This window comes from Ictalurus furcatus, chromosome 20, assembly GCF_023375685.1.
Source record: "Ictalurus furcatus strain D&B chromosome 20, Billie_1.0, whole genome shotgun sequence".
Lineage (NCBI taxonomy): Eukaryota > Metazoa > Chordata > Actinopteri > Siluriformes > Ictaluridae > Ictalurus > Ictalurus furcatus.
In genome coordinates this window covers 23,763,614-23,780,862 of record NC_071274.1, presented here as the reverse complement: position 1 = coordinate 23,780,862, position 17,249 = coordinate 23,763,614, and the positions used below count along the sequence as shown (strand labels likewise).

The following is a 17,249-nucleotide window of genomic DNA, read 5'->3' as shown; positions in this document are numbered from 1 at the left end:
CCCAGATGAGGACGGGTTCCCTTCTGAGTCTGGTTCCTCTCGAGGTTTCTTCCTCATATCATCTCAGTGAGTTTTTCCTCACCACCATCACCACCGGCTCGCTCAGTAGGTTTAAATTCATACATTTAACATCTAAGTCCTGAATTTATATATTTCTGTAACGCTGCTCTGAGACAATGTCCACTGTTAAAAGTGTTATACAAATAACACTGAACTGAACTGTGTGCCTTTTTTTTATGGACAGGAATGTGCAGAGACAGATGGGAACCAGATGGAGATGGAGGTAGTGAGGATGCTAGTATTGCCTTTGAGATGTTGAACCTCCTAAGCTGTCTCAGAAAGAAAGGTCTTGTGTGGTTTTCCTGACAGTGACATGAACATGGTTGTCCACTTCACGGTGTTGGTGATGGTGGTTCCCAGGAACTTAACTGACTCTACTATTTTAATTGCAGTGCCTTGAGAAGGCCGGTGATTTTTCTTGGAATCATCTCCATTATCTTCAACGTGTTTAGATGTTGGTTGTTCCACTGGCATCATAATATAAATTCAGAAACCTTTTTCCAAATGAATCTGACATATTTATAAAATATTTATCTTAATATATTAAGATTTTATATTAAACATGGGAAGGTAGGGGCGTTGCGGTTTTCCAAATCGGAAATGAAAAAGCAGCAGCACTTCCGGTTGGGTTTGGTTTGGTTTTGTGTGTGTGTGTGTGTGTAAGGTGTGTGTGTGTGTGTGTGTGTGTGTGTGTAAGGTGTGTGTGTGTAAGGTCTCGCGCTGTAGCGGTGCGGGTGAAGCTGCAGCTCCATCATGGTGAAGATCAGCTGCGCGACCATAAACGGCATTAAAGCCGAGAAAGAGGAGCGCGAGGAACCGGAGCACAGCTACATCCCGCCGCAGCACGTGAGATATTTACAGCCAGGCATCATCATCACCTTCATCATCTTCATTATGAATATTATTTTAATATTAATACTCTGATATATCATCTCTACATTTATAATTAACGGTCGCGTGGCAGGGAAGAGCAAACCTGCACGAGCGGTTAAAGCTTCGGTTCTCACACTGTATTATTAAAGATTATTATAGAGAATAATAATGTCCGTTATTACACACACACACACACACACACACACACACACACACGCCGCAGATGGACGAATTAATAGTGTAGTAATTTTAATAGTACAGAAATTTTTATATCTGTAAACATGTAATTATATAAATGTGCATTTTGGCCATGAAACGGATGACGTCATGCTCCTCGGTTCCGCAGTGACGTGTCCAGATCCGACTGGTACATTTATACTTGTATATCAGCTCTGAGATTTCATCCTGAAAAATCGGCTTAATGTGTGTTTGTGTGTATGTGTGTGTATGTATGCGTGTGTTTATTTGGAAATGTTGACTGTAATGCCATGTAGTAAACGTGTTACTGGCTGGAAACTGCTGCTGGTGTTTTGCTCATTTGTTTGTTGAGAACATGACGTCACTCTCTCTTTCTCTCTTTCTCTGCAGGTGGGCGTGTACCGGCGCTCATCTCTGAGTGGACTCTGTTGTTTACTGATCGCTCTCATCATCAGCACCTGCAGCCTGGTGTACGCCTCCATCTACATCTACCGCTATTATATCATCCCTCAGGTTCGCACACGCACACAGACACACACACACACAAGGACAGTGAGACTCATCCGCTTGCACACACACAATTTCATCATGATTTAATGAATGTGTCCTGTTTGATAGATTATATAACATGTTTTTATAAAAACATTTAGTTTAAGGGAAATGGAAATTATTGGGTTATAAGTATTTAGTGTGTGTGTGTGTGTGTGTGTGTGTGTGTGCAGGCGGATGAGTCTCAGTTCCGGTGTAATGTGTATTATGAAGACACCCTGAAGGCACCTCTGAAGCACGATCGAGAGGAACTGCAGGAGAATGTCAACATCAACCTGCAGAACAACTACGAGAGAATCAGCATCAATGCTGGCAACACAAACCCACACACACGTCCTGCCACCATCATACATGACTTCAACAAGGTGTGTACACGTGCAGGCACACACACACACACACACACACAAACCATCACACACAAGCATCACAAATGACTAACAGTGCATCATACTGTAGATTTACACTGTGTGTGTGTGTGTAGGGTCTGACTGCATATCATGATATCACTCTGGATAAGTGTTACATCAGCGTGCTGAACAGCAGTGTCGTTCTGCCACCAAGGAACCTGTGGAAACTCCTCATCAATGTCAAACTGAGAACCGGCAATGTATGTGTATGTGTATGTGTGTGTGTGTCTGTCTGTCTGTCTGTCTGTGTGTATGATGGTTTGTGTGTGATTTTGTGTGTGTGTGTGTCTGTCTGATTTGTGTGTGTGTGTGTGTGTTTGTGTGTGTGTGTGTGTGTGTGTGTACACCTCACCACTGACTGCAGTGCTTCCCCCTCTACAGGAGGCCTCTCTCCCGCAGACGTACATGGTTCAGGAGGAGATGGTGGTGTCTGAGCAGGTGATGAACACACGTGTGTTTGGTGTGTTTATCCACAGACTGTGTGAGGGGAAACCAACCTATCAGATCAGACGCCGCCTCACACGCCGCCGTAAGTTAATAAACCTCTTAATTCTCTGAATGATAAGATTCTGTAAAGAAGTAGAATTATTTTGACGCACACACCAGCGTGAGCTACCAGTTTTATACCACAGTGTGGCTGAAATATTGAATCAGATTGATTAGAAACCTTTGTATATAACAGCATTTTTAAAAATATGTACAGCGGGGTTTGGACAGTAGTTCTGTTTGCAACTTAAACAACAATTTTCTATATAAATGTGCTCCTTCTAATACATTAATAAGACAGTGTGATTATAGTGAGTGTGTGATTATAGTGTGTGTGTGATTATAGTGTGTGTGTGATTATACTGAGTGTGTGATTATACTGAGTGTGTGATTATACTGAGTGTGTGATTATAGTGTGTGTGTGATTATAGTGAGTGTGTGATTATAGTGAGTGTGTGATTATAGTGTGTGTGTGATTATAGTGTGTGTGTGATTATAGTGAGTGTGTGATTATAGTGTGTGTGTGATTATAGTGAGTGTGTGATTATACTGAGTGTGTGATTATAGTGTGTGTGTGATTATAGTGTGTGTGTGATTATACTGAGTGTGTGATTATACTGAGTGTGTGATTATAGTGTGTGTGTGATTATAGTGTGTGTGTGATTATAGTGAGTGTGTGATTATAGTGTGTGTGTGATTATAGTGTGTGTGTGATTATAGTGTGTGTGTGATTATAGTGAGTGTGTGATTATAGTGTGTGTGTGATTATAGTGAGTGTGTGATTATAGTGTGTGTGTGATTATAGTGAGTGTGTGATTATAGTGAGTGTGTGATTATACTGAGTGTGTGATTATAGTGTGTGTGTGATTATAGTGTGTGTGTGATTATAGTGAGTGTGTTTATAGTGAGTGTGTGTGTGATTATAGTGAGTGTGTGTGTGATTATAGTGAGTGTGTGTGACTATAGTGAGTGTGATTATAGTGAGTGTGATTATAGTGAGTGTGTGATTATAGTGAGTGTGTGTGTGATTATAGTGTGTGTGTATTAGTGTGTTACACAGGTGTTTTGTTGTGCATTTATTTGAATTTTATATTGTAAATTCTTACAAATATAAACTTATTCAGATTGAAATAATTTTTCCCGCTGCAGGTATCGCCAAGCGAGAGGAGCAGATCTGTCACTCGATCCGACACTTTGAGAACACGTTCGTAATGGACACGCTGATTTGTGATGCGCCCTGAACCTTAACTTCAACCTCACATCACTCTCATTTCCTCTCCTAATGACTAGTTTATTTATTTCATGCTTTAATTTATAAAAGTGCTTCCATTAATCACATTAATCACCCCGTAGCACTCTGTGTGTGTGTGTGTGTGTGTGTGTATACTGACATTAAATTACTATCTTGTGATAATAGACCAACTATTTCTGGTGTAATATAAAGTATAATCTTGATATAAGAACATGTTCACCTGCACATTGAACCACATTTTAAAATAGCATTAGCTGGCTAAAAGTAACCATGGCAACCATTGAAAACACATTTGACTTTCCCACATGTACGGGGAAGTTTAGTAATGATAGTTTACCATGTGGTGGACATGAATATCACAGTATGTTGTATAATGGATTATTAGCACAGGACCAGTTTATACTCAAGGTTTATTTCTTTCTGTCCTGGACTATGCACTCATTCAGTCCATGTAGCACTTAATATCCTGTAACCGTGTTCATTTGTCTGTATCAGCAGTCTGATCGATTGTTATTTCTATAGCTAGAATATTTAGTTCGTCTTTACACTGCATGAATTTTACCACATTAAACAGTGAATAATTGAATCTCAATGTAAAAATCTATTTAAATGTGGACTGTGTGACATTTCAAACTGAGCCTTCTCCTAATCTGAGTAATGTAGCTAAACATCTGAGCAAATAAAGAAATTACACACGTGAACACTGTGAGATTGGTCTTGTTCTTTCTCTTAATGAATACTTTTATAGCTGGTTTCAGTAAAATCATTCAGAAATGTTAAAACACATTGACTACTGCTCTGAAGGCGTGAGTTCAAACTTGAGCAAGGCCCTTAACCCTCAACTGCTCAGATGTATAAATGAAATTAATGTAAGTCGCTCTGGATAAGAGCGTCTGCCAAATGCTGTTTATATATATATATATATATATATATATATATATATATATATATATATATATATATATAATTTTATTTTATTTTATTTTATTTTATTTAAACCAACAACTTTATGCTGTGTCAGGTCAGCAGAGGTTTACAGTTGTGTACTGCTCTGTGGTGGTGAAACAGGAGCTAGACAAGGATACAGGGATAGACAAGACTGGACTGAGCCTTCACAGAGAGATGGAGACTGAGTCTCCATCAAAAACAAATCCTCAGACTGAGTCACTAGGTCAGGTGCTAAAAGTACTTTCAAGATTCAAAGGTTTATTTGTCACATGTGCATTCATAGCAGGAAGAAAGTGCAGTGAAATGAGAAGCAGCAACTACAAAGACTGCATAGCAAGAATAATAAACAGACCAAACAGACAATATAACAACGGGTATAGGAATACAAATAAGAGCATACAAAAATACACATGTGTATGTAGAATGCGGTGTGTGAGCGTGTGGAGGAAGAAGGGAGGCAGGTGGAATGTTAGTTGAGCTCCAGGCTCGCGTTTATTCAGTCCGCAATTTTCAGTGCACTTCCAACAGCTCAACAGAAAACAGGTTCGTCCCGGCATAGCAGCTTTCACCCCTTCAAGTTCGGTTACGGGAGTCCCTGAGAGCACAAAGAGACATAAATAAAGAGACTGGTGGTAATAAGACACGGGTGAGAATCATCCCGCGTTACCTGCCGGTTCGACCCACCTCCTCTCCGTCCACAGCTGACTCTTGACCACACCCCCACCTCCACAGTGTATTTATGTATGTATTTATTGTTTATGTATATGTATGTATATATGTATATACACTAAAGTGTCCTGTCCAAGTGCAAATGTGCCAGGTGTACCGTATATGATATGTATAATCAGGTGCTGTGTGTGTGTGTGTGTGTGTGTGTGTGTGTGTGTGTGTGTGTGTGTTAATGTCATGTTGGAAGTTGGAGCATGTTGATGGATGTGATGGCTTGGGGAAAGAAGATCCTCCTTGGATCCAGACTGTACTATTATGTTCTATATGGTGGTATTAGAATCCATAGGTTACATGTGTGGAACGTATATTCAGTGAGTAATGGTGCTGGGAGAGTATAATAAAATGTGGATAAAGTTATGGCTGGCTGTCACATTGTCTCCATAATGAAGGTCGTCATTATACCTATTAAACAATAGAACACAGACCACAGCCATCAGAACAGTCCATTGTAGGTTTGTGGGAGATCCTTTATAATCTTTCCTGCTCTGGTCCTGCACTACCCAGAGTAGATTACCTGTAGGCAGTGATGATGCTCTCTGTAGTGGTGGTGTAGAAGGACTTCTGAATAGCTGAGGAGATGTTGAACTTCCTCAGCTCACATAAATGGTATAAACACTGTCTTGCCTTCCATATTATGGTTAAAGTGTTTAGAGTCCATGACAGGTCCTCACTGATGTCTCCACCATGGTACCTGAAGCTGCTCTCTGTCTCCATAGGGGTCCTGCTGGTTGTGAGTGCTGTGTATGTCCTTTGTTGCTCCCTTCTGAATTCCACAACCAGTTCCTTAGACTTGCTGATGTTTAGGAACAGGTTGTTGGCCAGGCACCACTGGGACAGCCTCTCCACTTCATCCACATAGGCTTTCTCATCATTCTTGGTGATCAGGCCTACCACCCCAGTGTCATCCACAAGCTACACAATGGTGTTGGATTTGTGTATGCTATTGTGTTGAGAGTAAAGGTGTTGAGGCAAAGCCGCCAACTTTCACTATCTGCAACCAACCAGTTAAAAAATCCAGAACCCAATGGCAGAGTGAGGAGAACAGGTCCAGCTCCCTGAGCCTATCCAACAGCCTGAAGGGGACTATAGTGTTGAAGGTTGAACTGTAATTAATGAATAGCAGTCTCACATAGTTCCCACTTCCCTTGTCAAGATGAAATAGGGTGGTGTGTAGGACAAGGAAGATAACATCATCCATGGATCTATATGTTTGGTCAGCTCTCACCACAACATGGGGTCTGCCTCTGTAGTTTGTGATGGTCAGTAATCCTTGCCACACTCGTTAGGTGTTGTGTACCTGGACTCCACTCTCTTCTTAAAGTTCTATACTTAGCATTTTTCACTGTGCACCTTATGCTACACTTTAATCTCAGCCATGTCTCCCGTCTGGAGCCTATCATTATAGGCAGTTGTGCATGCATTCAGTACATCACAGATGGATTTATAAAGCCACAGATCCTGGTTGGGAAAGACCCAACCAATCCCTTGGAGATGATCTTATCTCTCAGTGTAGCAACGAAACACAACACCACTTCTGTAAATTCACTGATGTTTCCAGAACTAGACTGAAACATGTCACACACACATGCGTCCTGCAGTGTGGCTTCTGATTGTGCAGTCCAGAGAGCAGGCATAGAGGGAGAACAGAAAAGGACTCAGCACTGATATTGTTTCAATTAAGAAACAAACCAATGCCATGCTGTGACACAAATTCCAACATTCATGAGGATGCAGGGCCGTAACCACCATAGACACTGAGGGGGACACGTCCCCTCCAATAATCAGATATTTGATATTTTCGATGCTGCTCTGCTGCACTCTATTATGCACCACTATGTATGTTGTTAGGATGACAAAAAGTTTAATAAGTTTAGGGTGGACTACCTCAGTGGTCTAGCAGATCTCATCAATGTCAAAATGTTTTAGATGACCTTTAAAAGCAAAGAGGGCGGGGCTTTACTGTTCACAGAAGCCGTGTGACGCTTCAGTTTTAATGGTGAAAGAGTGTGAGGTAAGATCTAAGCTAAGTAGCTAAAGTTTAATATTTGACAACTGTTTTACGAAAGAAATTTGAAACAACCGACAGTAAAATCCGTTTACGTGATTCATGTAGTATAATGCATTATGGTCAGTGTGACGACACAAGAATCATTTTCAGTATATTAGGCATAAGATTAGAGTTAGGAGAAGAATTAATGTGTACATATTGTAAAGGAATGTAATGAACGTGGTTACCTGGCTTTTACTGGTAGCCTTTCAGTAAATTCACTTATCTAAGAAAATGATTAATAAAACTCAAAATGAGAGAGTTATCATGCTTAAACTAGAACATAGTAAAAACATGTGTGTTTGTAGGTTGTCATCAGTTGAGCGTCCTTTATTAAAATAAAATCTTTTTTGAACTATTTTTCTTTAATCCTTTAATTCTCTCTTTTTGGACAATAAACCCCCAAGTGTCTGCAGTCATTGTATTGTGATGCCAGTCTGTATGTCCATGTCAGGTCTGTGCTCAAAATGTTAAGGAGATAGTTCACCTAAAAATGAATTCTGTTATCATTTACGTACCCTTGTGTCATTCCAAACCCAAATACTGTTACTTTTCATAACATAAAAGAAGAGGTTTTTTTCCCCTCTTTAAAGGTGCACTATAAAGGAGCCATAAAAAACAAAACTCCAAGTGGCTTTGTGTTGTATGGACTGCTTTTATAGTATAGCTGTGTAAACATTCTTCAAATTTCTCCTTTTGTGTTACTCTGAATTCATAACAACATACTGGTTTCGAACAACTTGAGGATGAGTAAATAATTTTGTGTAAGTAATTTTGTCTCGCTCGTTAACCATCTAATCTAACCATCTAATCTAACCTATTTTTCTGTTGTAATACACACTGACTTTAGTGTAGTTAGTTTGGTCCTAAATGTAAAGGTCTTGCATTTTATAATTATACAGTATATAAATGTCACGTAATGGAGGCGCAGACAAGTGCAGGTACGGCAGTTTAATAAAACAACAACAAGGCCAAAGAATAAGGCAGAAGACAATAATCATGAACATGCAGAGGTAAGACGAACAGCACAAACAGGGCATAAACAAAGTCAAAAAACCAGCATAAACAAACACGGGATCAAGGCTTGGTGACAGAGACAGAAGGCAACAGAGCATATACTTCACAAAGAGTAAAGGTATAGAAGGTCCCTTTTAATGTGTGGTTGTGATTGTGCTGTGAATTGGATGCAGGTGTGCGTGATTAGCAAGAAGGCGAGTGTTCTGGGAATTGCGGTCCATGGCAGCCATGTTTGTAGGCTGCAGTGGAGGATGGGAAATGTAGTCACTGGTTTGCTGTGATATGACAATAAATATATACACCACCAAACGGTTTAGTCCCCCCAGATGTTGAAGATGTGGCCTTGTGAACAGGAGAGTCTTGTTATTGACTGAACTTCTCAACCTGCTACCACTGTGACACGGCTGAATTTCTCACTCTCACTCTCTTTCTCTCACGCTCCCTTTCTCTATCTATATCTCTCTCTATTTCTCTCTCTTCCTGTCTGTCTGTCTGTCTGTAGTTTCATAGCATTTTGTTTGCAGGTGTTTACAGTTTTGTGGTCGATGCCTCACAGTGTTTTCAGGAAGTTGATTCGTGCAACAGATGATCAGCACACTGTATTCCAGCATGTGTTAAACATGACTGATTATATTCTAAACTATAGTTTGTATACCTATCTACAGTGTCCTCCATTAATATTGGCACCCTTGGTAAATATGGGTAAAGAAGGCTGTGAAAATTTGTCTTTATTGTTTAACCTTTTGATCTTTTGTTCAAAGAATTCAGAAAAATACTCTGCTCTCATGGATATCAAACAATTACAAACACAACACGGGTTAATCCAAAAAAACATCTTTCTTAAATATAGGTGTGCAACAATTATTGGCACCCTTTTAGTCAGTACTTTGTGCTACCTCCCTTTGCCAAGATAACAGCTCTGAGTCTTCTCCTATAACGCCTGATGAGGTTGGAGAATACATGGCGAGGGATCTGAGACCGTTCCTCCATACAGAACCTCTCCAGATCCTTCACAATTCGAGGTCCACGCTGGTGGACTCTCCTCTTCAGTTCACCCCACAGGTTTTCTCTGGGGTTCAGGTCAGGGGACTGGGATGGCCATGGCAGGACCTTGATTTTGTGGTCAGTAAACCATTTCTGTGTTGATTTTGATGATGTTTTGGATCATTGTCCTGCTGGAAGATCCAACCACGGCCCATTTGAATCTTTCTGGAAGAGGCAGTCAGGTTTTCATTTAATATCTGTTGATATATGATAGAGTCCATGATGCCATGTATCCTAACAAAATGTCCAGGTCCTCTGGCAGAAAAACAGCCCCAAAACATTAAAGATCCACCTCCATATTTAACCGTGGGCATGAGGTACTTTTCCATATGGCCACCTCTCTGTGTGCTCCAAAACCACCTCTGGTGTTTATTACCAAAAAGCTCTATTTTGGTTTCACCTGACCATAGAACCCGATCCCATTTGAAGTTCCAGTCGTGTCTGCACACTGAAGACGCTCGAGTTTGTTTTTGGATGAGAGTAGAGGCTTTTTTCTCGAAACCCTTCCAAACAACTTGTGGTGATGTAGGTGACTTCAGATTGTAGTTTTGGAGACTTTCTGACCCCAAGACACAACTAACTTCTGCAATTCTCAAGCTGTGATCCTTGGAGATGTTTTATCCACTCGAACCGTCCTCTTCACAGTGCGTTGAGACGATATAGACACACGTCCAATTCCAGGTCGATTCATAACATTTCCAGTGGATTGGAACTTCTTAATTATTGCCCTGATGGTGGAAATGGACATTTTCAATGCTTGTGCTGTTTTCTTATAGACACGCCCCATTGTGTGAAGCTCAACAACCTTTTGCCGCACATCATAGCTATATTCCTCGCTCTTACCCATCGTTATGAATGACTAAGGGAATCTGGCCTATGTGTTACCTCATATTTATACCCCTGTGAAACAGCAAGTCATGGTTGAACAATTTCCTGTTCCTTTTCACCCAGGTGTACTAAAACAAATGTAAAATATCAATGGGAATATACTTCAAATATATTTTTCTCATATGAATTCATAGGGGTGCCAATAATTATCGCACACCTATATTTAGCAAAGATTTTTTTTTGGATAAACCTGTGTTGTGTTTGATATCCATGAGAGCAGAGTATTTTTGTGAATTCTTTGAACAAAAGATCAAAAGGTTAAACAATAAAGACAAATTTTCACAGCCTTCTTTACTCATATTTACCAAGGGTGCCAATATTAATGGAGGGCGCTGTATGCAGGGCCGGCACATTCAACAGGTGAAACAGGCCTGGTGCCCCGACTTGCCAGATGGGTTCAACCGACTTCAAGGTTTTCCTGATTTTAGTAAAAAAAACAAAAAAAAAATACAAAAAGATAAGTCTCATTATTCTTGGTTGGAAAGCTCCCAATATTCTTTGTTTTTTTGGGTTGTTTTTTTTTGGGGGGGGAGGGTGGGGGGGTATGTGGTCTGTGTTTGTATTGTGTTGTATTGTGTTGTATGGTTTATTTATATGACTCTTGACACACATTCAGGTCTTTAGGTGACTATGACTGTGTCAGGGGGAATGAGGACCCCAGCAGCAGCTTTCAACAGAACCATTTGGTCCTTTTTATTTATATAACATTTTACTGGATCCATTTTTAGCACTTGATTTAAAAAACTAAATAAAACACAAGTAAAGCCAAAGAATCACTTATTCAAGTCAGTTTAACATGATGCAGTTGTGTTTGAAGACAAATCCTAATACAAAGGTGTTAAATGCAAATGTATTGTTAAAGTAAAATGAGCAACCTCTGAAAATTCTTTTCTTTTCTTTTATTTTTAATTTTTTTTTTTACTGTAGAGTGGAGAGAATGTTATAGTGAATCAATGTGTTGCATGCATGTTTCACTCAGTATGAGACCGCATCTGATATACGGCATATGTTTTTGTAATTTCTGTTTGTTTCAGTAAATAACCATGATCTTCATCATGCACGGAAATCACTGTCATTTTTCGAATGTGTTACATATATTTATTGTTCCATATTTATAAAAATATGTATCAATAAAAAAACAAACAAACAAACAAAAAAATAATAAAACACAATGTTTCTGTTGTCTGTACGTTCACGGTCAAGTCCACTGTCATCTCTCTCTTAGTGTCAGTGCTCTATCACAGGTTCACCAGCTGCTCACTGCAACACAACGCAACTCAAAAGAGCGCAGCATCAACAATAACTAACAATAGTGTGTGTGTGTGTGTGTGTGTGTGTGTGTGTGTGTGTGCATGTGTGCGTGTGTGCGTGCATGTGTGCATGTACTGGTGCATGAATGTTCACCCACATTTGTTTTGTTTTACATTAAAATGAGAACACTTTGTAATGAAGACGAAAAAGAAACCACAATTTACACTCTCTCTCTCTCTCTCTCTCTCTCTCTCTCTCTCACACACACTCCCTCTCTCTCTCTCTCTCTTTCTCTCTCTCTCTCTCACACTCCCTCCCTCTCTCTCTCTCTCTCTCTCTCTCTGTCTCTCTCTCTCTCTCTCTGTCTCTCTCTCTCACACTCCCTCTCTCTCTCTCTCTCTCTCTCTCTCTCTCTCTCCAGAGTGGAGTACAGTGTTTTGTGTCTCTATGAGAAACATCATGTTAGTATAGCTGTAACCCCTCTTTCTATCTCTCTCTCTATTTCTCAATCTCTGTCTCTCACTCTCAGTGAGACTCTGTCTCTCTATCTGTCTCTCTATCTATCTGTCTCTCTCACACCTCCACATTTCTTCCATGCCTTTTATCAGCCTGTGGGTTTTTCACAATTCTCAGACTGACACAGAGAAGCAGTGAGGAAGTAAGAACTCAGAAGTTGTTCGTCTTTGATGGCAGCGGTGTTTTCTAGAGGGTAAAGTTTTGGGGTAAGTGGCTTTTTAACTTGATTCATATTTAAATTATTGTTATTTCATTCAGATATTTAAAAAAATGTGATGAAGTTTAAATCAATATAAAAGTCCTTTACGCCCTTCACATGTGAGTCAACGCCGTAAAGGTCACAATGCTGTTCTTACTGAGTGCTAAATATCTGAACAGAAAACAACAGAACTAATAATAATAATAATAATAATAATAATAATAATTATAATAATTTTTTAAACTAAAAAAACCTTTATTTATGGATTTGAATTTGTGAGGTTCTGAAAAATATATTTTTATATTTTATACTCTGTAACTCTGCAATCCTCATTCTAACATGCCACATGGCCTTTATCATATCTTGTGATGCTTTCGTGTGTGTGTGTGTGTGTGTGTGTGTGTGTGTGTTTAATTCTCATTAAAGAGAAAAAGATCGGTTTGAAAACATTCTAATCTAACATCTCTCAGGGCCACACCACACTCGACACATGCTGGCGCTTGATAATAAGCTGATTTGATCATATCGTCACCATAATTGCGCTTGGTGAGAAAGAAAGATTCTGTTTAACTTGTTTATAAATACAGAAGTGCATTTTACAGTTTTATTCAAAATTATTCACCCCATTACAAATCAGGTTTATTGTCAGATGTACACACTTTCAGCTGTTTGCGATGAACACATCAAACAAAAGCAACTGAAATAGTTCAACACAACGAACGCTTCAAGTGGTTTCCCCAAATACAACTGAAAATGACTTATAATGAGTCTCAAAATTATTCACCCCCTTCATGGCGAGCATCATTAGTACTTAGTAGAGCTCCTTTTGCCTTTATGACCTGCTGCAAACGAGAAGCAGAGCTTCTGCAGCGTTCCTGAGGAATCTTCTACCGTTCCTCATGAGCAGTGGCTCATGGGCGGCTGTGTCAATGGTGGTAGAGCGGGTTGTCCACTAATTGTAGGGTTGGCGTTTCGATTCACGGCCCACGTGACTCCACATGCCTAAGTGTCCTTGGGCAAGACACTGAACCCCAAGTTGCTCCTGATGGCAAGTTAGCACCTTGCATATCAGCTCTGCTACCATTGGTGTGTGAGTGCCTGTGTGAATGGGTGAATGTGAACCAGTGTAATGTGCTTTGGAATTGCTAAGGTTAAAAAAAGCGCTATATAAGTGCACGCCATTTACCATAGCAGTGGCCTCCAGTTCAGTAATATTCTTGGGTTTGCGTGCTGCAACCGCCTTCTTCACATCCCACCAGAGATTTTCTATGGGGTTCAAGTCAGGTGACTGTGATGCCCTGTAGAATCTTCCAGGACTTCTTCTGCAACCAAGCCTTGGTGGAATTTGAGGTATGCTTGGGATCGTTGTCCTGTTGGAAGGTCCGAATACGCCCAAGCTTCAGCTTCCTCACAGACGGCATGATGTTTTCTCCTAGGATTTCCTGATACTTCAATGAATCCATCTCGCCTTCCACATGCTGCAGGTCTCCAGTGCCAGAGGATGCAAAGCAGCCGCAGAGCATCACCGAGCCCCCACCATGCTCGATTGTGGACAGAGTGTTCTTTCTTCATTCTTCTTCCTCCAGACATACCGCTAATCCATTGTGCCGAAAAGTTCCAGATTTGTTTCATCGCTCCACAGAACAGAATCCCAAAACTTCTGGAGTTCTGGCATGGAAACCTTCTGCGTTTAGTACGCACCTAGTACGCACCTTACTGTGCTCACTGAAACCTCAGTGCCTGGTGCCACCAAGTCTTGCCGCAGGGCTTTTGCAGTCACTCGAGGGTTTTTCACAACCTTCCTTCTCAGAAATTTGCTTGCAGCCATTGATAATTTCCTTTTTCTGCCTCGTCCAGGCATTTCATAAATTTTCTGCCCCTAGCCAGTTCAGGTATTTCATGTGTTCCAGCTCAAGCACACCTGGTGCAACTAATAAGCCCTTGAGCAGTTGCATCAGGTGTGCTTGAGACAACACCTGTTCTAGATATTTGTGCTGTTGTGAGGGAGTCTATTCAGGGGGGTGAATAATTTTGAGACTGGAGAAGTCATTATAAGTTGCATTTTCAGTTGAATTTGGGGAAAACACTTGAAGCATTCATTGTGTCAAACTATTTCAATTGCTTTTGTTTGATTTGTTCATCACAAACAGCTGGAAGTCTGTACATCTTGACAACAAAATCTGATTTGTAATGGCAGTTCAATAATTTTGATTGCAACTATATATATGGACTATAGATTTAACAGTCTTGTCTTTAGATGTGAGAAGCTCATAATCAGAAATAATTATAATTAAGCTGACCTTAGACCAGTTGAGCTCCCTGGTCCAGCCCCAGTATTCTTTAAGATGGAACTAGATAAGGAAGTATGATGAACTGTAACTGGATCTATGACAGAAACTGTAACCAGAACAAGATCAAGTCCTGAGGTACTATTGTAAAGTCAAACAGGAACTAGAATTTAATTCAATTTTACTTCTGGGTGACACCGAACAGTGTGATTATAAATTATTACAGTATTCAGGTGTAGAAGAGTAAGGACAAGTGTGTTTACAGGATGTTCAGCATGAGCAGATTGTGAATCAATAACATGATTACAGCAGCAGCTCAAACACAAATCTAAAGAATCTACGTGAGCTTAAATACTGAAGAACAGGTGAGACCTGGACATAAACTGCTTTTGGGAAATGTTAGTGTGGAGTCATCTACAGGAGCAGAGAGTGAGACAGAGGGCACCTTTAGAGGGATAGAAGAGCCACAGCAGAAGAAGCACATCAGGATCAGACACCAGCATCACATCAGACATGTTTTCAGCCTGGACTTAAACACTGAGACTGTGTCTGAGTCCCAAACACTAACTGGAAGGCTGTTCCATAACTGTGGGGTTTTGTAAGAGAAAGCTCTTCCCCTTGCTGTAGCCTTCACTATTCCGGGAACCAACAAAAAGTCTGCACCTTTTGATCGAAGTAGGCATGGCGGATCATAAGTTCGCTCAGGTACTGCTGTGTGAGACCATTCAGTGCTTTATAGGTTATTAATAGTATTTTACAATTAAATTAGAATTAATGTGAAATTTTGCTGGGAGCCAATGCCGTGTGGATAAGGATAGAGGAGATGTGGTCATATCTCCTGGTTCTAAGGACTCTGGTTAATGCATCTGGGACTAACTGGAGCTCGAGATAGGGCTGAGAAGGACAACAAACATAAGTTTCTATGTGCATCAGTGTGTGTTACCCTTGTTGTGATTGACTGAAGTGTGTGTTTCTCTTATTGCTTCTGTTTCAGCATGGAAGGCTGCCGTGACTGGGTGGAGTGTGTTCAATTTGGGTTCTACATTCCCATCCTCGCAGCTGGTTTTCCTTTAAACATGGCCGCCTTGTGGCAGCTGTTCTTCCGCGTTCGTCGCTGGAACGAATCCACTATTTACCTGCTGAACCTTGTCGTTAATGACTGCCTGCTCCTGCTTGCACTGCCGTTTAAAATCATGGCTTACCACCGGCCATGGAACCTTGGACGCTTTTCCTGTTCACTGTTTGAGAGTTTTGTCTACGTCAACATGTATGGCAGCATCCTGCTGAGCGTGTGCATCTCTGTGGATCGCTATGTCGCTCTGCACTTTCCCTTCCGGCGCCTGCAATCCAAACGGAAGGCTGTGTTTATCTGCGCAGTTGTGTGGGCATTATTGTTTGGGTTTAGCTACCCGGTTTATGATTTACACAGGGACAGCAGTAACGTGTCATTCTGCTTCCAGAACTTTTCCAACCGCACATGGACGAAACAGTGGATTGTAGTGTGTGTGGAGTGTGTGTTTTGGGGCAGCACTCTCATCATGGTGCTCTGCTCGGGGCACGTTGTTAAAATCCTGCATGATTTACGTAAACGAAACCCCAATGATGCTAAACTACGAAACAACAAGAGTGTAAAGATCGTGCTCAGCAACCTGGTGGTGTTCCTCTTATGTTTCATTCCGTATCACATCGCTGTGCTTCTTTATTTCTATGTTAAACAGAACAACATATCAGATGTTGGTGAACTGCGTAAATTTGTCCACCTAAGTCTGTGTGTGAGCAGCGTGAACTGCCTCGCAGATGCAGTCTGTTATTATTTCATACTGAAAGAAAACCTGCAGATTGCCCAGCAAGACGCCAGAGCCAACACACTCACACAGCACACACACTTATCCACAGCATACACAGTAACACACACACTTATCCACAGCATACACAGTAACACACACACTTATCCACAGCATACACAGTAACACACACACTTATCCACAGCATACAAACAGTAACACACACTAAGAGGAAAATAATGTTAAATAAAACATGTATCTGTGCAGAATTACAGTGTTTACATATGGACACATGGATTTATTCTACTGCCACACCAGGGGTTTTCAGTGTGATGGTTTTTGTGGTTTGGTAGCTGGATGTGGCCACATACACTAACTGATATTAACAAACGAAACATTTAAATATATTACTCTTTTAATTATGAGCACACACCAATAAACACAGTGACAACAACGGGTGGTTTATTTAATTCAGACATAACACTGATTGTGTTTTGATTCAGAATCTGTGCAGTAGAATCACACTGAACTTGCACATTGGTGTGCACGTCTTATTGCGTAGATCAGTGTGAGCTTGGGGTCATTATAACATTGCAAAGATTTTATAACTTTGGGAGCTCCAGGGTCAATCCTGAGCTCGGGTTACTTTCTGTGTGGAGTTTACCATGTTCTCCATGTTTCCATGTGGGTTTCCTCCATGTTCTCCAGTTTCC

The 17,249-nt window shown here is 40.7% G+C and overlaps 2 protein-coding genes across 2 annotated transcripts; both read left to right on the top strand.

Moving 5' to 3' along the window:
- The first annotated feature begins 674 nt into the window (after positions 1-674).
- LOC128624142 (integral membrane protein 2C) lies at positions 675-4,526 on the top strand. The gene is made up of 6 exons (XM_053651521.1): positions 675-906; positions 1,522-1,644; positions 1,854-2,045; positions 2,162-2,287; positions 2,469-2,616; positions 3,723-4,526. Exons 1-6 carry the CDS (start codon positions 814-816, stop codon positions 3,812-3,814), a joined length of 774 nt encoding a protein of 257 aa, XP_053507496.1. The 5' UTR covers positions 675-813; the 3' UTR covers positions 3,815-4,526.
- A 6,506-nt stretch (positions 4,527-11,032) lies between these two features.
- Positions 11,033-16,632, top strand: gpr55a (G protein-coupled receptor 55a; the record flags this gene model as incomplete). The annotated part of the gene is made up of 2 exons (XM_053651340.1): positions 11,033-12,471; positions 15,747-16,632. A coding segment is annotated over exon 2 (885 nt), but the record flags the coding sequence as incomplete, so codon positions are not given.
- Between the last annotated feature and the right edge of the window lie 617 nt (positions 16,633-17,249).